Source organism: Mercenaria mercenaria, chromosome 2 (assembly GCF_021730395.1).
Source record: "Mercenaria mercenaria strain notata chromosome 2, MADL_Memer_1, whole genome shotgun sequence".
NCBI lineage: Eukaryota > Metazoa > Mollusca > Bivalvia > Venerida > Veneridae > Mercenaria > Mercenaria mercenaria.
Genome location: NC_069362.1, coordinates 99,813,175 through 99,835,708, shown reverse-complemented (window position 1 = coordinate 99,835,708; position 22,534 = coordinate 99,813,175). Strand labels below are relative to the sequence as shown.

General features: G+C 34.0%; 1 protein-coding gene and 1 long non-coding RNA gene across 2 annotated transcripts; both read left to right on the top strand.

The window, feature by feature from the left end:
* Nucleotides 1-8,702: 8,702 nt before the first annotated feature.
* Nucleotides 8,703-13,818, top strand: LOC128555298 (uncharacterized). Its single transcript, XR_008369959.1, has 3 exons — nucleotides 8,703-8,830; nucleotides 11,976-12,078; nucleotides 13,171-13,818. It is a non-coding gene; the product is annotated as an uncharacterized LOC128555298 (long non-coding RNA).
* Nucleotides 13,819-15,039: 1,221 nt separating this feature from the next.
* LOC128555297 (uncharacterized) lies at nucleotides 15,040-21,675 on the top strand. The gene is made up of 3 exons (XM_053537360.1): nucleotides 15,040-15,222; nucleotides 16,121-16,942; nucleotides 20,008-21,675. Exons 2-3 carry the CDS (start codon nucleotides 16,135-16,137, stop codon nucleotides 20,184-20,186), a joined length of 987 nt encoding a protein of 328 aa, XP_053393335.1. The 5' UTR covers nucleotides 15,040-15,222; nucleotides 16,121-16,134; the 3' UTR covers nucleotides 20,187-21,675.
* Nucleotides 21,676-22,534: the final 859 nt, after the last annotated feature.

Genomic DNA, 22,534 nt, shown 5'->3' with positions numbered 1-22,534 from the left:
CTTACAGTCAGTGTCATGGAGGCGATTGCGATTCTTTGTCCTTGCTTTAGTTTACAGACGAGTTGATAATGTTAAAAAGCAATCAGAGGAAACAACAGAAGACTCTCCAGAAGTCATAGTCACTCATTTATAGTAACACATTTTCATTTATTCATTAATATTTTGGGTGAATCAGACCACATTGAATGATGCTGTATTGTTTTCGGAAAAACGTTTTCAGACAAGAAAACCAAAGACAATCAGACACCCACTACCACAATAAGGTCCGAACATAACGCTGTGCTGAGTTCGGTTATATTTTCTTGTCATTCAGAAGCATGTAGTTCATTCAATCTTCACGTGTCAATTTACATTACATCTCACGTACAGACTCAGTCAATTAAGGTAGCAGTCTTGCAGTTTTAACTAGAGTCAAATTATTGACACAATTATGCTGCAGATTATGGATGTTGTCATTACAAGAGATAACGATGAAACCGTGTCAAACATTGAAGTCACTGATCCAGGTCTGTCTGACAATAGCGGTAAGGTCGCTCGCGATCATTTTTCAGTGACTTTCAAAGCAAAAGCTGCCAAACCTCTACCAGTGAGACAAACTGTTTCCTTTCGAAAACTTAGGGCAATTGATGTTGACTCATTCAAAGGGGATCTTCTGAAATCAGAGTCCTTGAAAGCAATCATGCAAAAGGCAGATGGTGATGAGTTAGTTATGTCGTTTTTCAAAGCTAAGGCGCGTCTTTTTGGCTGGTTGAAAAGATCGGTATTCTGAAGTTTATTTTTACTTTCTGATACTTGTGGAAGCAAACCACTTACTTTTGTAGCAAGCTTTTTTAGCATGATCTGGTATTTTTTGCTAATGTTAGAGCCTTTCTCGGCGGGGATTTTATTTACATTGTATTGTCTAACTTGTTGAAAGTAGGCTAAGTGCGAGGATGATATGCCCTAAACGCGTTTAAACCCCCAGTTTCCTTTATAAAGGTTACTGACGGTTCCAAGGCGGTGCCCCTATTTTCAACTGTTTTTCTGTCTGTCTGTCTGTCTTGTATTTTGTGTTACGTATGTTGTCTTGTTTGTTGCTAGTGTTTCTTCCTCCTTCACCTCACTCCCACTAATACCCCATCCTTTCCCCTTGCAATTGCACTCCCTTGTTTTGGCATCCCCTCCTTTACTATGGGCTAGTTTTCATGCCTCCTTTATTTTAGGCTGCCTGAATCCTAAGGCGGTACACGATTGTTTCTCCTGCTTATATGTCAGCGTTTGTGTGCTTGTCTGTCTAAATCGGTGCCCTAAAGGGTTGTTGTATCTTACTTATCTGTTTATCTCTATATTAGTTAGTTGAGAGTGGCTGTGTATGTTTAACTTTGGCACATGAATGTCTGCGTTATTTTGGTTTACGTTGTAGTGTAACTAGTATCTAGATGAGGAAGTTACTGCAACTACTCTGTAAGGGCGGATAAGACGTTTGAAGTTCATAGACTAAAGAAGAGTTGCAGAATTTCAACAAGTTTTCGAGCTATAGGGCCAGCGCATGAGAGTTTTACCTTAACGGTAGTTAAATGCTATAGGCGATAGCAAATATAGCCTGAGCATCGGAAAGCTGAAACAGAGTCCCAGGGTTTGGTAATCTACTAAGATAGTAGAAGAGTTCCAGATTAAAGACGAGATTCAGTGTAGTTGGCGAAGTGCAGCCAAGGCATCGGGGTTATACCTATATGGTAGTTGAATGCTACATGTGATTGTATATAGGCGTTGAGCGTTACGGCTTTATTTAAGAGCTCATAGACTGAGCATCTATGCGATAGGACTCTTTATGTTGTTGTTCAAAGACATTGACTGACGGGAACTTCGACAAAAAGACCAGTCAAGAATAGTGTCTCCAGCCTATAGGAGTTTGAGCTGATGTCATCAGTTGAAGGTTGCGTGTTGAAACATTAAGTGATTTTTGTCTGATCCCTGAAATTATTTAGTTAATAATTTAAATCATTTACGAATCATTTAGGCAAGGTAGCCAGAGGAAAATTCTATGTATGAGATATTTGGTCTCACCAGCTACGTGTTTTTGTTTTAATATTTGCTCAGTTGATCATAGTGAGTAATTGTCGTGTGCTACTTAACTGGTTTCCTTGTATATATAAAAAAATACAGTCTGTTGCATGTAAGGTGATTTCAGGCATGCCATGTCGTTGACATTTCTTATAGATATATAATTTATTTCTTCTACAAATGCCTTTGTAAATCTTCTTTTTGAATCATTGTGTATTTGCCCATCTTCAACAAAACGTTTTTATAGATTGTCTGGAATCGTATATATTTAGAATTATGCCTTATTTACATGTGTTCATTGGGACTTTAGGACATTTAACAATTTCGTAATTAGTTTGACCTTTGTGCATTTCATACGGAATGTTGGGGCAAAATAGTTATACGTTGGTATTCCTCTACATAAAGAGAATTTTCGAATTATTGATATTTAACAAGGTCAATACTAGCGATGAAACGAGTAGTCAGAATCAAATAATTGTCGATAGAAATGTCAGGTCGTCGACAATTTATGTTAAAGAGCTTGACTCGATGACGTTACCCAACCTACTGATACGTTTGATATGTTGTTTTTTGTGCCCCCCCCCCCCCCCATGAGTGGTGGGGGCATATAGATTTGGTCTTGTCCATCCGTCCGTCCGAAGTTCGTGACGCGCCTAGCTCAAAAAGTGTTTGATATAAATTGATGAAACCTTGCATGAGTCTTTATCATGATATGAACTTGCGCACCTCCTATTTTTCGTCTGGCTCCGCCCCCTATTTTCAGAGTTATGGCCCCTGGAATAGTCAAAAATGCACATTTTTCCTTGTGACACGCCTAGCTCAAAAAGTATTTGATATCGATTCATGAAACCTTGCATGAGTCTTAATCATGATATGTACTTGCGCACCTCTTATTTTTCATCTGGGTTTGTCCCCTATTTTTAGAGTTATGGCCCCTGAAATAGTCAAAAATGCACATTTTCACCTTGTGACATGCCTAGCTCAAAAGGTATTTGATATAGATTCATGAAACCTTGCGTGAGTCTTAATCATGATATGAACATGCACACCTCCTACCTTTTCTCTGGCTCCGCCCCCTATTTTCAGAGTTATGGCCCCTGAAAAAGTAAAAAATGCACATATTAACCTTGTGACACGCCTAGCTCAAAAAGTATTTGATATAGATTCATGAAACCTTGCATGAGTCTTAATCATGATATGAACTTGAGCACCTCCTATTTTTTATTTGGGTCCGCCCCCTATTTTCTGCGTTATGGCCCCTGAAATAGTCAAAAATGCACATTTTCACCTTGTGACATGCCTAGCTCAAAGAGTATTTGATGTAAATTGATGAAACCTTGCATGAGTCTTAATCATGATATGAAATTGCGCACCTCCTATTTTTCATTTGGGTCCGCCCCCTATTTTTAGAGTTATGGCCCCGGAAATAGTCAAAAATGTACATTTTCAACTTGTGACGCACCTAGCTCAAAAAGTATTTAATATAAATGGTTGAAAACTTGCATAAGTCTTAATCATGATATAAACTTGCACACCTCTAATTTTTTGGCTGGCTCCACCCCCTATTTTTAAAGTTATGGCCCCTGAAATAGTAAAAAATGCACTTTTTCACCTAATGTATGTGCCTAGCTCAAAAAGTATTGGATGTAAATTCAGGAAACCTTACTGGAGTCTTTATCGTGATGTGACCTTGCACATTTGGCATTCGTCTTGAGAATCTTAGCTCTTATTACAGAGTTATGGCCCTTGAAATAGCCAAAAATAGTGGATTTTTGTTTGTGATGCTCATAGCTCAGACAGTATATGGCCTAGAATAATGAATCCTTTTCATAAAATGTTTGTTGAGGCTATACCCTCAAACTGAGACTGCAAACATTTGAATTATTGTCCTACACCGTGTCCTACAAACACATTCTAGTTTCATCTGGTATCCGTAATTTAAGCGTTCTATTCAACATTAACCACTTCCCACATAGAAACCTAGCTATAGCCGCATCCGTTTAAATTCCATTTTGTTTTGAAATCAGGTTCCTTCGAAGTAAACATGTTCCTGTTTTTAGAGGGGTACAAATTACGGACAACCTGTATAAAACGTTGCATTAGTCTATGGAATAGTTAATTCATTGAACAGATGATGCTTATAATTATGCGAGGGCAAGTCACTTACTAAATATGTATTGCTCCCGAAGTCAATTTACGCTTAGAAAAATAAATCAAAAGTAAATATCACACTCATTTTGCACGTTCTTAATTCCAGTTCTTGCGTTGAATCTCCGTATCAAATAATTTGAGGTACCGCAAAAAAGTACTCGCGTGGTGATGAATATTATTGTTGTGATGATATGCCGATTAAAAAGATGAAAACATTCACTTTCTTCAATTGTCTTAAAAGATAATAATAGAAAAATGAAGAAGGTACTAAAATATTTACGCGCTATGATAATAAATAAATTATTTGAAATAAATCTGACCTAGAAATCTAGGATGATATTCAACATGTTGGTCTTCATTTCCATATAAAAACATTCATTAAATCTAGGACGCGTTACATGAAGTGTTGATGGAAGATATTTATACAAGCAATGTTCACTATTCTTTCATGTCTATATTTCTTATAGTCAAGTATTTCATTTGACTTAGAAAGAAGCTGTATCATTTTAGAAATTAAAATAAAATATTTGTCAAATCATTCTGAAAATTTAGTTTTGTTATAATTATATATGGTAGAACTGATTATTTTCCGATTGTGTACCGTAACACCTTTTTGGATTCAATTACCGATTTTGCAACATTAGATGAGATCAAGTATATACGTTTAGATGAATCTATCCCGCCATGAGTGGATTTTTAAGATAAATGGTATATGATACACAAATATAACTTGATAATATTTCAATACAATACTAAAGTATCAAAACACTTCTTTTTTATTAATGGAAGATTCGGATTTTCAATAAAATGTGCAATATGCAACATTTAAAGAAATACATGTACATACTTTTACGTTGAAATTATGTTACCAATGGAAGCAAAACTGTAACAGACTCGGTTTGGCTGAGTCTATTCATGAGACTGACATTTTATTGCCGTGAAAGTGTTTTGTTCTGCTGTACATGAAGGCATTTAACGTTTCAATAAAATCTACAAGCATATGCACCATTGGCAGACAATATACAATTAAAGTGAATACTACTACTGAAGTTTTAAAAGAACTTCTATCCGGAATAATGCTGACAATATTGTACATATATTATATATTAACAGTTATAAAAGTTCAGAAATCATATTTTGGTTTTGTCTGATTTTAGTCATCCAGATTTATCGACTTGTAAATTGAATATATTTTTATAATTTTTTGCTACTATAATGTAGACTTGTACCTTATGTTCGGTACTAATACTCATATAACTCGTAGACATCTTAGACAATGTTCAAAGCGATGACAAAAGCGATCTTTTAACTATTATCCCATTATGTAGGAACACGTCAGGCAATATATCTATAACATTTCTTTCCAAGAAAAATTAAAAACACTTTGAAGTTTCATTGAGTTTCATCAAAATCACATTTTTTTCAGACTTTCCATTGTAAGACTTTGTAAACAAAATTAAGAAGATGTAAACCCACAGCCGATACCCTGATATTTTGGCCATGAAAAAAGGTAGCAAAAAGATAATAGTTTGAGACTCGAGCGACACTGATGTGGTAACAGGCGTAAACAAATTCTAAGGTATGAGATTGAAGTGTTCTGTACCCATAACATGCTTTAGTTTTCAGTCATATTGACAGATTATATTTTTGCGATTCTTGGAAACAAGCAGGCATTATCTGAAATCAAAACGTAAGTTACATAAGAATATTGTGATCAATGTTACATCTAATGTTTAATATAGCGAAAACTTTGATGCCGTAAACGGATAAAGGACGGGTACAGTGACAGATGACACTGATATGGATGTATATGTTGCAAAGCGTTAGACATTCCAAAAATGAAAAAAGGCAGTTTTTTGTTACAAATCTTTCCGGACACAAACTCTAAAAAGCAAAGGCTATGCTGCTAGAAAAAATAATTGAAAGTTATTCCTTATATAGATGAGAATTATACACTTATCTAGTAGTGTGAGACACGAATAAAAGAGAGTGAAAATAATTCTGCAATAAAAACCAAAGAAGAGCAAAAGGTATCCAAAGACGACATCAGAAAACCTCTAAAACCACTTTACCAATTAATGAAAACATAAAGAAACAATATACATATAAGTAACTATGTAATAGAAGGCTACAGTTGTGAAACATTGAATTAGATATACTAAAGGAAAAAAATATTTCTTTAATAGCTGGTGATCCCTAAATGCAGTCAAGATCATCCAGTTCAACACACTTGAGAAAGGTCCAAAATTTGCTAACAGTCGTTAAGCGGTTCATGACAAAAAGTCTTTAATGACTTTGGTTTTGTTTTAAGTCAGCTCTGTGTCCACTACGCACAGTCAAGCATTTTACAAAATTTAAGGACTGTTCAATAACGATGGATCTGACTAAGTTTGCTGAACGTCTTTCAAGTTGTTCATAAGAAGGAATAATTTAAACGTTCTCGCTTCTTCTTTAAGCCTAAAAGGCTCATAATGCCTTTGTTTAAAATGTGGCCGTCAAATTTTCCCTTATGAACTTAAAATACATTAACTTCTTGTTAAATCCTATTTCTGATTATCAATTTTTTTGAATCCACGTTTTATTACCTCCCTTTAATGCTCTAACTAAAAAAGCTTATATGCAATATTAAAAGTAGCGATTTTCTAACCATGTAAATAGGCAAAACATCTATTTGGAAAGCTGTGTCATCTGTTTTTAAGATAGATTTTCAAAGCATAATGAACCTTAAAGCTCTCCTAGCCCCTAAAAGTTGACAAGCTGAATAATTTGTTCAAACGTGCAATGCTGTTTATCATCACGTGGGCATCTGCCAAATGGTTGATAAGAAGTCTTTTATATGTTTTTTGCTCAAGTGGCCCTATAATGCAGTGAAGTGGAACCATTGAACAAACTTGAGGATTGTAGTGTTTGCACTTTGTTTGCGGTAGTAGTGTATGCATTTTGATATACAAATTACTCCAATAAAAATACAAGAGCAGTTTCAATGTACATTTGTATAATAATTATTTAGTATATGATTAAGAGTTAGCATCTTTTTAACAGTAGGCATTTACTAAATTATCACTTCCATACGTGTAGTTGCTAACGTCATTTCATTTTGCACTATACAACATTACAAACAAGGAATATGCATTTACAGTCAAACCTGTGTTAGCGACCACCTCCGAATAAAGGCCACCCTGATAATAAAGACCACTCTTTGATAAACCTTCATTGATTTTATAGAACAAAGTGACCTCTGAATAAAGGTCACCTGTCAATAAAGACCACATTTTGTCTCTCCCTTGGATGGCCTTTGTTCACAAGTTTGACTGTAAAAGATATTCTTATTTGTTTTATTATTTAGCACATTTTACAATAAGCTTATATATTTGCTGCCATTCCACCGTTACAAATACAAACAAAAATAATATTAAAAAGAAACCCTGATGTAAGTGCACAATATTATATGTTATACAACATACCAGAAAACAAATAATATTTCATAGACGTAATTGACATAAAATCAGCCAGACTATGAAATAATCTAGTACGTTTATGTCAAATTAAAGTTAAATTAGAATCATATATATTACTTGTTTAATAATTGTATGGTTTGTTTTGTGTAAACACTCAAGTTAAAAGTAATGTTGTTTCTGCTTTTGCAGCCAAAAACGTTTATGGCAACCAACTTTTATTAGATATAATTGCATTAGTTTTTCTAGTCAACGTTTTCTTTTCAAGATTTAAAAGAATATGTTGTTAACAGTACACTTCAACAGTATATTATATTAAGATATAGGTTACATAGTTTTTTTTGTTACAGAGACAAACATACGATATGTGAGATATATTGAAGCATGTTTGGATACAAATGCTCACTTAATATCTCGTAAAACATTCGACTGTCAACCTAAATATATCGACCTCTACGGGTAGGATTTTATATAAATTTGTATTTCACATGCGAACAATTCAGTAGTAGGTTTTCGTTGAACATTATTTACCATTGCATTTGCCGACTTTTTTGTCAGTATTATATGTAATGCATCTTGACTTTTCTCATCATACAATAGGAATTTGAAGTACGGAAACTATTATCTGAAAACTGAATAATCGCCTGGCTCTGCACTTGTTTACATATTCGTTAACTGATTTTGTAATAATATCGTTATACAAAGGCCGTGTAATTTATGTAAATACTGAAGATACCTTTCATTAATGACAAACCTATTTTGTAAGTTTGACATACACATCCAAGAAAACGCATAAGACGGTACATCACGAAGAAAGTTGTTTATTCAGGTTTATTATAAACAGATATACAAAGAATAAGAAGGGGGTTTAAGGTACGCACGAAACGGTGATATTGCATACACAAAGTTTCTGCTGACAGTTTCTAAATGTGTTTTAAGAAAAGAAAAACATTAAAAAAATACACTAGAGAAGATTCTCTATTATCCGTACCAAGGTGAGGTTATTAGGTCCATTTTTTTCGTTTTTTCTTATCTTGTTTTCTTGTGACACGTGCCTGATGATAACTTATACATAGCATTTCACTATCTACAGGTAGAAATGAATAATAGCAATAGTAATTCGGAATGATTCTAAATAGATGAGTTGATGGAGGTCGGAAGAAATTAAATATCAAGCACGGGTAAGCGATATTTTATTACTCAGAAAATGTCTTTATACTACCACTTTAAAGCTATATTCACGAAAATTTCTTAAATTAATGCGCTGTACGCAGGAGCTTCAAGACATATTTTTTGTGTTTCATCTCAACAACCACGCTTTTTTTTTTATATATTAGCTCAAATTCTATCCTCCCGCAAACAGAGTTGTCACGGTATAATTCCTGCTTGTCTATTTGGTGACTACTTAATGGCATACTTGGCCATGCATATGGCAGAGGGACACGGAAACTGTCTGGATCTTGCTGCTGGTGATGATGGATCAGTTGCTGTTGGGTTCGAGTCAGAAGTATCAAGTGTGGTTTTCACTTTATATACAACTGTTTGTTCGTGATAGGCATTTTGAAATATAGAACAAAACTTTAACATTGCAAATCAAGCAGAAGAATTCTTTGGTATTGAAGAAATCTAGAACGCTTCTGTAAAAACCATTTCTTTCAAAATAATAGCTTATTTTAGACAAAAGTACTTGATGCAATATCATGAATATCCAAAAGAGACAGAAAGGCATAGGCATTTTTTCCCATATTTCCCATCATTTTCATTTGTCCGAGAAAACTCCGTCATGCACATTTCACATCATTTATATCTCCCACAATACGTCGAGACTTTTACTTCTTAGACTTTATCGACCTTTATGATTGGAAGATATAATGTACAAATGAGATTTCTAGCAAAAATATTAGCTGATTATTGAGGAAAAGGTGAAAACTGAAATTTCGTATAAATCCTTTCCGCCGGAAAATGCATTTTGATTCCTTTCTTTTCATTTGTCAGGTCATCATTAATTAATAAACGAAGGCATTTATAAAATACATATGCTTTGCATGGAAAGGTAGACTGTCTTTGATGGAAAATTTACATTTGATGCAACGGAAAAATAAACCGATTTTCCTTGTTAATCAAACCTCAGCAACAATTTGAATCGAAGAAATCAACGTCATGTTTTCCCGTACTTTTTATCATTTTTTTGCACACGACACGAATAGCTTCGCCACAGTGAACATCGTTTTTCACTATAATTCTGAATTAGTAATCTAAAGGCTCTTCTGTGGCAATTACATGAATTTACAGAGATGTAATTTGTAAACCTTCTTGGGCATTGCGCTTTCCGACTGTCATTTATCAAAATTATAATTTTTGTTCCAATAGGTTTTGACTGTATTTTTGAGACACACCGCATATTTAATATTCAGTTTTTTGTTCAGTCATTTAAAGGCGTATGTTAGATAAAATTTTCACGAAGCAGAAATCGCAAGACGCACCGATAACGACACCGTTGCCGGTAAAGTTGCACGGTTTCGGATAATCGGGCAATCGGCGTTTTTATTTCTAGAGAATAGAATGTACGTTTCTGGACATCGTGATAACTTTTGACTGTCACTGTCCCGTCACGTCCAAGCTAATTCTGAGCATGTGTGTAAGAAAATCCCCAACGAAAGTGTACGCTAGATAAAAATTTCACGAGACAGAAATCGAACGACGCACCATTTTCGCTAAAGTTGTATGGTTTCGGATATTCTGACAATCGCCTCGTTTATTTTCAACGCTTGATCAAAACTAGTCCAGATAATAGGACATACCTTTCGTGACAGCGTGATAACTTTTGACTGTCTGTTTCGTCACATCCAAGCTTATTCTTCGTATTTCTATAAGGAAACCCCAAAAGAAGTCTGTTGAGAACGTTTTCTTGTACACGTACATATGAATGTATTTGTAAAGGTAACGGGTCTGATAATGAATTTATGTTGACATTAAAGCATAAAATAGTCTCACTGACTTTTTTGAACGTATGTTTTGAGTTTTGTTTCTGTCATTTTAGTGTCATCGGCAGTCCAAAGTGCATTGAAACCGGTGTCGGGGTATATATTATAATATATCTAACTCATTTGACGTTTCTTTATGAATATTTATGTTTTAGTTATTGGAGTATGACCAGAATTTTATTTTATTTGTGGGTGACCACTCATTTTCTCTTTATATTTTAAAAGAAAACATTATCTTCTGTGGTTCTTGCAAGTTAAATCAAATTCTTTTATGTAGATTTGGATGTACAATATTTTATGATTATGATGATTTTTTGATTACGAAAACAAAACAACAAACAAGTTTCATGCAACAATTTCTTGAACGCATTAAAGTTTCTTTTTGTTTTTCTGAAGGGAAATAATCATGCCTCATGAGATTTGACAATCAGTTATACTTTATGAATCATTTATTTGATTCCTTGATTTATATGCTGTAGCAGACACGCTCTAGATTTCAGGATAAACTTGTACCCTAGACAAGCATATTATAATCTGAAATAAAATGAAAACAAAGTGACCCATATATTTTTTTTAATTTTTAGGTTGCTTATAGAATGAACTAACAATATATGAAATATGAACAAAATCTGTTATTGGAAAAAATGGTGAAAATTTAGCATACGCCTTTAATAGCTGGTCCTATAATATAGTTTTATTTTCTAACCATATAATTATGCTCACACTCTATTTAAAGACCTGCTTTATCTGGGTTTTTTTAAACATAGTATTACAATATGCATAACACTGCGAACAATATATATAGTCATATAAAACTGCTGTCAGACATATTTAAATTTTTGTGATATTGGGTTTTAATTACCTTGTAATGTGAATATAAGTTTCAGTGTCATCGGCATATGCATCACAAAATGATATCCAATGCGGATTCTAAACAATGAAAATTTGGCTATTCTGTTTGATATTCAGAAAACTGCAGAAAAATAACTCGTCTTACACTTACAAAATTTTTCTTATCTTTTCTGTCAGTAAACTGACTTAAAGAATAATTTGCAACATCTGACGTTATAACACTTCGAAAATTTGTGTAAAACGTAAAAAAACTGAAACTGGTAATATACAAACCATAATATGATTATCTAGCAGTACAATCATAAAACGATGAATAAAATAATGCATCTTTTTTTGTGTGTGTAAAAAATAGCTTTCACATTACATTGCTCTGTGCTTCCGAGAAATCTACCCTTACCTATTATCTTTTGTGAATATTCCTGGATAAAGGTAAGCTAAGCTTTAATTGTTTTGCAGAACATAAACTTGATCAGTGGGCTTTACTTTACAGAAAGAAAGGCAGATTGAATTACGTGAACATATATAAAAGCTAGACGTAAACATTGAAAGACAATACAATAAGGAAACAATTACGGCTCTATCATGGTAATCAGGTAATGAATTTGTACAATTATATTAATCCTTCAAGGAAACAATTACGGCTATCAGGTAATCAGGTAATGAATTTGTACAATTATATTAATCCTTCAAGGAAACAATTACGGCTCTATCATGGTAATCAGGTAATGAATTTGTACAATTATATTAATCCTTCAAGGAAACAATTACGGCTCTATCATGGTAATCAGGTAATGAATTTGTACAATTATATTAATCCTTCAAGGAAACAATTACGGCTCTATCATGGTAATCAGGTAATGAATTTGTACAATTATATTAATCCTTCAAGGAAACAATTGTTTTACGAACCTTCCAGTCACTTGTGCTATGACTCATTATGATCGTTGACTTCCTATCAATAATTACGTCTAATCACTGTTTGTTCGAGCTCGTCATATAGGAAAGCCATTTAACTGGCCTAGTTTATGTTACTTTACGCGGTAAACGTTGATTCCCTTAAATCGTATAGAAGAGGTTTAAAGGTAAGATCTAAAATGCGAATATGTTGCTGGCTACATACTATACGAAAAATAGTTTCTGAACTTTTATCGGTGTTTTCAAAAAGTGATAAAATTTAATATATTCTTGGTTCATTTGTTTTTGCTTGATTCAGTTTAAACGGTTACGGTTCTCTATCACTGATTGAATACAAGATATAATTTGATCAAGAGTGGTACATGAAAATGTGAACTCATTTATTTCATGATTATAATAAGGAAAATGTTGACCAAGCTTCTAAAATGCACAGTTATTTTAAAGGTTTAACAACATTTCGATAGCGCTTTACGGCGATATGACATTTCTTTTAGAAACAATTGTCAAAATTGTGTACATCATTTTTGTATTTTGTTACACTTTCAAATGTATATTGAAAGACTTTTAATTATTCATGTCTGACATATTATCAATTAAAACAACGAAATGGTGTTCTTTCTTAATAAAACAACAGTAATACTCAGCCGACCTTTAAGAATTCTAACATTTTTAAGTCCTGAACAGAAACTGTCCTCAACCGTTTTATTATTTAATATCAATATGAAATACGACGGTTTTCCGTTCAACCCTCGTTTTTTATTTATTTTCAGAGTTAACAGAGGACTGGTGTTCGTTTTTTGTTTTCTGAAGGTCTTCATGGAACCCGGTATGGTATTTATGTCGTTTGGAGTTTTCTTCGTTGAGCTTCTGGACAAATTCCAGAAAGATCGCGCAACACTGCAACTGTGCAGTCACTTCTTGTTGGAGTTACTTTAAGCTTTGGTAAGTACTGGATCTTACATGAGTGTCTTTTCATATTGAATCAATCAAACAAGTTGAATAGAAAAACAAATTACGAGGGAGGACCTTTCTTCGGAAAGACACAGATGTAAGAGTTTTTCATCACAAATTTGCCTTTCTGCCGAAAGATCGAAATGTCCTCTTTCTTAACAAATTACATTAAATCCAACCAAAACCTTTCATACTTGAAATGACATCAACGTCAAATGTTATAACATTAGTGATATACCAAAGATATGAGATGGATTGATTTCACTCCAACGGCGGCAATCATCAGTGATTAAAAGTATTAAATGTCATGTTATAAAATGATTAGATATATATATGTATTTTGCCAATTAATATGTTTAAATTGTACTTATTGCCGAATTATTGTCCGCAACTTCATCTTATTGACGTTTTAATGTTTAGTAACTTTGCGTTGCCACCAAGCATTGTTCATGTTGAAATGGAAAAGTAGCCAACCAGCCTGGGGGGAGCGGGGGGGGGGGGAGGAGGTCCGGGGGCATGGACCCCTGGAAAATTTTGAAATTCAGCGCTTCATTTCTTGCATTCTGGGGCATTTTAGGAGCATTTCCACCGCAATTTTATATACAATATAACCCTTATTTTTACATTTTATGAGCTCACCTGTTAAATTTGGGAAAAATAATAAAATTAAGTTTTCTTAAAGGTAAAATTCTTTCTTTCTTTGAGATAAGTAGCATAAATACGAAATACGTTGGGGTCGTATGTAGCAGCAGTCACATACACTTTGAATGCGGTCCTTATTTTGCCTTTCGAAAAACCATTTTCTTTCCTTCTTCTCTTCTTTCCTTCTTTAGGATTTTCCAGGGTGAGTCCGGACCCCCTCTGGACCCGCGCATGCAGTGCAGCGCAGTCCCAGAGGGCTTGTAGACCTTCCTGTCATGGAGCCTTCCTGTTTCTTCACACACAATGAAAACGAAAACATAGTTGAATACCAAACATGAAACGTGTCTCTAAATCTATTTTAATAACACATTTTTTAAAATTTTACCAAACAATAATTAGAAGATTTCCAAGACCCACAATCTTCACAGTTTTGGGAATAGCATTTCAGTTGAAGTCAGGTTTCGATATAAAACAGAAGTCTCTATAGATAGCCATTAAATTTAAAACCAAATCTGAATTCTGAATACAGAAAAAAGATCAGTCAATGTTTGCATTATATTAACGATAGCCTTATGCAAGTAGTTTTTGGTAATATACTGATTACGTTAATTGTCTTCAACATGACTACACGCTCAAGCAAATTTGATTATAAAAATGAATCCTGTATAGCCCAATTTTCACTTTGATTTTGTGTGGTTTAGTCATCTGTATTGAATGGAATTCTTATAGTTTTATGTAACAAAGCATCCATTATCTACCATAATATCAGTCATCAAGTTCCGTTTGACAGCTATACAACAGCAAAACACGTACTTGAGAAAAAGGAACACAGCAAACTGGAGTCTGTCATTTTTCTTGAATTTGTCTATGCTTTCAGGTAATCTTCGTTTTTCTTATATACTTCCAAATATATTCAAATTTTCCAAGTCCATTTGGTAACCTGAAATGCAAATATTACAATACATTCTCGAGTAACAGCTTTTTGTGATGGTCAGACGAAAGAGAGGTAAACTATCGAAACAATGATTAGTTAGTTGCTACAATTGCTTTACTTATTTTAACGACGTCATGTTTCACCGTTTCAGGTGTTGTCAGCGGAGCTCTCATCACTAAACTAGGGCTCCCGTGGGTTACGTTTCTATCTTGTATACTCGTTCCAGTTGGTTTTGGTGCCTCTTCCTTTGTTACCAGAATAGAGCATCTATACATAAGCATTGGTATTGTATCAGGTATGATGTGACTAAAGCTTTACCTTGAGGAAGCACTGGTGTATGGCTAACGCCGGGTAGGCTTTTTCAAAGTAGGGAGCATCTGTTCATACACATTCGTATGGTATCATGTATGTAGAGGTAGCAGTGACGTAAGAGAAAATTTCCAGTGCTCTAATATCTGGGGAACTTAAGTGTCATTTGACCCGTGTTGCCTCAATTCTTCATTCAGTGATATGTCAGAAAGAACTTCATGCAGTATACAATGGTCCAACAAGAGATATAATATAAAATATAAATAAGATAATAATATAAATTTATATAAAATAAATATAATGATTATTGAAGTCAAATTGTCTTAGACATTAAAAAGTTATAACTTAAAGTATATGTTTATCCCATGCCTTACTCATATTTTTATTTAAATTTTCAGTTCTTAAAATACTGCGGAGTCATGTTTGTTCGCATTGGACGAACTTTCGCGTAGTTCGCGCTAGGAACAGTGCGCGAGGTTAAGACCACACTATCATTTGGAAGTTATTTGTTAGAAAACTCTAAAATAGAAGTGATTAATGCAAATAAAGAGATAAATCATATATTTACCAGTGTAGGTCAATCAAACCGAGTCTGCTATTATGTTGCATGGTTGCCACAAATTTTATTGACTACAGTGTGGAAACGGCAAAAATGTCTCTCGTGTTATATCATCTGGTCCTTTTGGTTCATGGAAACATTCATTTGTACTATAATAGAACTCATCTTAAACACGAGAGGTGTTGAATTTCTGTTGCCTCTCATGAACATATTTCGTCACACCGAGTCTGCTATTGCGTTGCTTAGTTGCGTCCTATGCTTCAAAAAGATCTTTTCATAGACTGTATTTTTTCTATTACGAAACAACTATCTAATCTAATTTCAGGAGTTGGAATTTCAATGGGATATGTCAGTGCTGTTGTGATAGTTGGTAGAATTTTTACAGGCAAGAAGAAAGTTCTGCTTCTAGCTGTGCTGAATGCTTCCTCCTCGTTTTCTGGAATAGTGTACCCGTATTTTGTAAATTGGTTGATGACATTGTTTGATCTTAGTGACACGTTTTTAATCCTTGGAGCTCTATACAGTAACACGTTTCCATTGTTCATTCTATGTTGGGTGAATCGGAGCACACTTAAAGATGTTGAATTGTCTTCAAGGAATTCTAAAATTAAGACAGACACAAAAAATGAGGCACCATCCCCCACAATAAAACATAAAGGAAATTTTATCATAAATGGTGTTCAAACATTGAGAGAAATGGTGAACACAACCTACATTTTATTACTTTTTGCCTACGCTCTTTCAGCAGCTGGCATAAATGGATATTTGGGGATAATTCTTGATATTTGTAGATGGAAAGGTTTCAGTAAATCTCGGGGACTATTTACATTTGTCATTTTCAACATCGCTAACACTGTATCAAAACTTTTACCGGGTGTGCTTAAACAAAAACGTGGATTCAATTCTTTTATTTACCCGATAATTTCCACTGTATCTGGTTGTGTCGGGCAGTTGTTACTGTATAAAGGACAGAGCTATGTTTTGTATGTGTTAGGAACTTGTCTGTCTGGCTTTGCATTTGGCGGAGTGCTTTCGGTACCACTTCTTCTTGTGTTAAAAGCAGTACGTCCAGAATTTATTCCAGTAGGATCAGGACTACTTTTTACAATTTCAGGTGTAATATCCGCTATAACAGGACCGGCATTTGGTAAGTTCAAGTTATGTTTATCATACAGCATAATATTTGTATTTTGAAGCTGCAGTATAAACATTGCTTAAAAGATATGAAGCGATGCAGTCGTTTTGTTTCCTTTACATACACAAATTTCTATCACAATGATAATTTTTTTCATTTTAGGTACTGTTCATTATTCTGAAATATGAAATAAAATCTTAGTGATAGCTGTATTTATCGTAATCATACTTTACCCGACACAACAACTTGGTCTACACAGATTCACTGTATGTTTTTAAGAATAACTTTTTTTACCGGAACCCGGCTTACCTGTTATCAGGCATAGTTTAGTTGTCCCAGGATGCAGAAATGCATACATTTCACATATGATTAAAATCGACAAATAGTTTTCAGAACGTATAAGCAGCACGATTTTAATGTACTCGTTACATGTCGCGTGCACATGTTATATCGATTTACAAAACTGTATTGAAATAAGTTATCAAAATGTAGGCAATATGTAAAATTTAATGAAATATACTGAATGAAACCATGTAGAAATGGGAACCTGATTTAACCGACAGCCTACGTTAATCACCAGCATGACCAAGCGGGTCCAAAAGATGACGGTTAAATCAGGTTTCACTGTAATTTACACGAGCGTTATTTAAATCAAACAAAATTACTCCTATTGTATTACCTTGCATTCTTGTACACATTCCAAACCATACATATAACATGTTTTAATCATTTACACGTGATTGTTTCTTATATTAGTTTTGTAACTCAAGAATGCTTCACGCCTCCGTATGTATCTATCGTATCAAACATCTTCTGACCGTATTTTCGACAAAGATCCACATCTGCACCGACACTAGCTTCAACAATACTAATCCCTCTATCAATTAACCTACTGCGAAAAATATCCCAAATTTGATTTCGCAAATAATAAGCAGATAATTTGTGTAAATTTATAGAAAGTGGCAATCTAAGAGTTCAACAGCTATAGGCACGTTGTTGTGAATGAAAATTAAATTATAGCCAGAGCCAGTATTTGAGTTTAAATTGCGCCTAGCAACAACAAATCGGACGCTTATTCCAGTAACTTTAGCGCCACATGGCTAAAATGACTTGTAAAGGGTATACATTGAAACCAAAAACATTCTAACCGATGTCACCAAAACTGGTTATTGGCTAAGAATAAGCTATATTTTATTAAGATGTTTATACTGCCTGGGTGGCCTTGTGAGAGAAAGCCTGTTTCGAGTGTGGGCGTTCGTGATTTTGTTCCCTGGCTGTGTCATATCAAAGACGTGAAAAGTGGTGCTAGTAGCTTCCTCCCGTTAAGGTAGTTCTGCACGTTTGGATCGAAATTTTTTCTACAATGTAGAATTTGATTAAACTCTGATTTTTCAAAACTTCAGAATATACCGAGAAAATTCAGCAAATAAAAAAGATAGGGTCGTGTGCTTAATTTTTTGCTAGACTGATTTGAAAAATATAGACCTCATGCAATATTTCATAATGGAAGTCTATGGGAAAATCATAACTTTTATAACAATTTCGCAAATAGAAATTTTTCTACAATGTAGATTTTGATGAAACTTCTCATAGTTGTGAATAAAGGCATGGCCTATGATGTGATGAAATAAAATGTATATGTCCGTGTGCTTATTTTTAAGATATTTGACCATGATTAAAGTGAACCGGGCATTTCACGCTAATTTTAAGACACATTATTTTGTCATATGTTTTAATACCATATTTTGACTTTAGAAATATAGCAACAGTACCATTGTAATAAATTAACTCACTGGTTACGGTTAATTCATAAAATGATTTTTATTTCCGTGCGCCGAATCCAGGCTTTATTCTACGTTTTCCGGATAAATGGTGTTACGCCATCACTTCCGTTTTATCAAACGTGCAGAACTACCTTAAGAAGATGGTCTACATCAGCCCATCTCAGTATAATGTGTCTCGATGGGATATCATGCCGCATATCTACGGCATGATATTACAGTGAGACAGCTCTATAATGTTCGATGATTTGCTCACTGCTACGCCGTCTTTTGTATGAAATCGTTTGAGGTAGTTTTCACGTTCGGATCAAAATTCATCTTCAATGTAGAATTTGATTAAATCCTGATTTTTCAAAACTTTAGAATATACTTAGAAAATTCAGCAAATAAAAAAAAATAAAAAGATAGGGAGTCTCTGGGAAAATCAAAAGTTTCATAACATTTCGCGAATAGAAATTTTCTACAATGTTATTTTTAATGAAGCTTCTCACCGTCGTAAATAAACATATGGCCTATAATATGGTGAAGTAAAATGTATAGGTCCGTGTGCTTGTTTTTTTTTTGTTTTTTTTTAGATATTTGCCCATGATTGAAGTGATCCGCACATTTCATACTTGCTTTAAGCCATTATTTTGAATTATTTAATGTGTCAGATGTTTAAATATCATATTTTAACTTTAGAAAGATAGTAACGTTGCCACTGTAATAAATACACTCACGGGTTGCCATTAAGTCATAAAATGATTTTCATTTCCATGATTTTTATACGTTATCCGGATAAATGACGTTAGATTCTACGCCAACACTTCCGGCTTATCAAACGTGGAGAACTCTCTTAAAACCTTTTTAGATCGAGGACTATATAAGTGTTCCCCCAATCCAATAATCCTTATCAATTACTAAATAGAGGACAATTAGCACATCAAGTGTCCCCACTAGACCGTGAAGATGTGTGCAATACAGTTGAAAGAAATATTTTTTTCCCTTGAAAGTCGAATAATAATAATAATAATAATAATAATAATAATGATAATAATAAACCACAGGTGCAATGAAACTCGATAATGTGGTTTTATTGAAAAATCAATTGAACAACTGCGACGCTAAATCAAACACATGCACATGTGGTATCATATCTCGTGTATACGGCATGGTATTCTAGTGAGACGGCATTATAAAGTTGGGCATTGTGCTCATTGCTACAAGTAAACACTATCGTTTACATTAATAAAATGTTTTAAAAGACGCCAAACTTGAATGCACACATTTAAATGTTTGAATTCTTATACATTTCAGGTAGCCTGAGAGAAAATTTTGGTACTTATGGTAGCGTTGTTCTTACAATCAGTGTCATAGAGGCGATTGCAGCGATTTTCTTTGTCCTTGCTCTTGTCTACAGGCGAATTGATATTGCTAAAAAGCAATCAGAGGACACAACAGAAGACTCTATAGAAATCATAGTCACTCATTTATAGTAACACATTTTCATTTATTCATTAATATATTGGGTGAATCGGACCACATTTACTGATGCTGCATTGTCTTCGGAAAACCTTTTTTAAGGTAAGACAAACAAAGAAAACGAGGCACCCACTACCACAATAAGACGCGAACAAGACACTTGGCTCAGTTCTGTTATATTTCCTTGTCATTCAGAAGCATGTAGGTCATTCAATCTTCATGTGACAAGTTACATTGCATCTCATGTACTGACTCAGTCATTCAAAGGTAGCTATATATGCTTATATGTCAGTCAGTCTGTGTTACGATGATATCAAACCATAAACATAAATTGCTGAGGATTATTTTAAATAGAAATCTAGATAGAGTGATTTTTAAAATCTCCTCTTGTCAGGGGCTGACAATCCGTATTATGGACATTTTCAAAAATTCTTTCTCAAACCATCATATTTCGTTTATGTCTAAATATATATTCAGGATATTATGTTGTGTTTTGTTTACTGTCATGCTCATCCGTACACAACGACTTTCGTTTTTGTACATTGGCTAGGGGAAAAACACGCTTATTTTCGTATAAACAACTTTGGTACAAGGCTGACCCTTTCCGCGATAATGCACGCACGATCTGACGTCATTCACAAACGTGAAAAATTGGCGTCGTTCAGATTAATCTTTAAAAAATTGTACACCAAACTTTGACAGATAACACTAAATTATAGCTTAAACTATTTTTTTTCTGACGGTTAAAAAAAATTAAATGGACAAGACTGTATGATTTTTCCTGGATGTAAGAATATTTTAAATAAAAATCAAGAATTGCATTTTATAGGAAGTCGATTTACAATTTAGCTAGGACGGGTCTGTTTGGTTGTTCGGTTTAGATGTTGAAAAGAACGTTGTCCTGAAATGTATTTTTACTTTCTGATACTAATGGAAAACAAAACACTTACTTTTGTAGCAAGCTACTGTAAAAATGTAAATGTAACGATTGATTGCTATTTTTTGTATGTTAAAACAGGCAAACTACATTAAAACTAATAGCGATTTGTCCAAGAATCATTAGAGCGGTCTTTATACTCAACAAATGTACAAAAAAAAAACATCATTTAATTATTTTGAAAGTGCTGTTAGATTTTTATACGCACGCAGTCATTACAGATTTTATCTTTATTCCAGTGCAGAATAGAACAATATAAAATATCATATATTTAGATAAAATACAAAAACATTTACATCATGACTTATATGCAGTCATAAATATCGTTCTTTTATACCAGACTTAAAACAAAATATATAAAAGGGAGGTAACTGTTAGATAGAAGTGGTTCAACGGACTGCATAGTCGTTTCATCTGATTAGCTGTAAGCGATAAATGAAATTGTATTTTCATATACCTGGAAACGATATCAAAATTTGATATAAATGAGCAAAAACTGTAATTATATGGAATGGTAACAGCGTTATTATTTTATGACAAATATTTGCAAATGAAAAATAAACAACTTCTATAATTTCGTTATTGTTATTATGCATATTTTAATACAAAATGACAAGAATTGAACATTTTTGTAACGGGACATATGATTCAAATGAATGAACAAAACTATTTGTGGAAAAATTTGATCGCAGACATCTCTCTCGGTTTATCAGATTTTGCCGAGTAGAGATTTTTGAAAACTCAAAGCCAACCGAAGATCGAAAGGTCATGCCCATCTATACCTTGCACTCATTGTGTCTATGGTCGCAATAGCTATAAACGCGCAGCATTGCACATATCTATTTATGATCGCAATAAACATAAACGCCTATGTCTATGATCTCTTTTATCATAGACGCACATAAAAATAAACGCATATGATCGCAAATCATTCTGTTTATGGTCGCAACGGCCATAAACGCGCAGCATTACACATATTTGTTTATGATCGCAATAAGCATAGACGCACATGAAAATAACTGTTATATATGTTATATATGCCAAAAATTAGTCGATATACGAGTTTACGTCCTAGCATAGCTGATCGAACGAACCCTGGCCTCTTATTGCTACCACTGAATTTGAAGATGCTAGATGGAATTTCCTCCCCACTTCGGTTACTTCACCTTAGTGAACCAAGATCAGGAGAAGTAATCCATCTAAGCCCAAAAACAATAAATACCGCCTAAATGACCTCCTTTGGTTAGCGAGACTAACCTAATGACGATTCGACCAACGGTTGACCAGAATTTTCCGCCACAGCAAACAGTCCTAAACTATTTTGTCGACATTAAAGGCAGTTTGTCCTCCAAATTTCTAGACTAAGTTCAACTAGCATCTCCAATAAATCTACATCTGGCTTATCCTGTAACATGGCGATAGCCC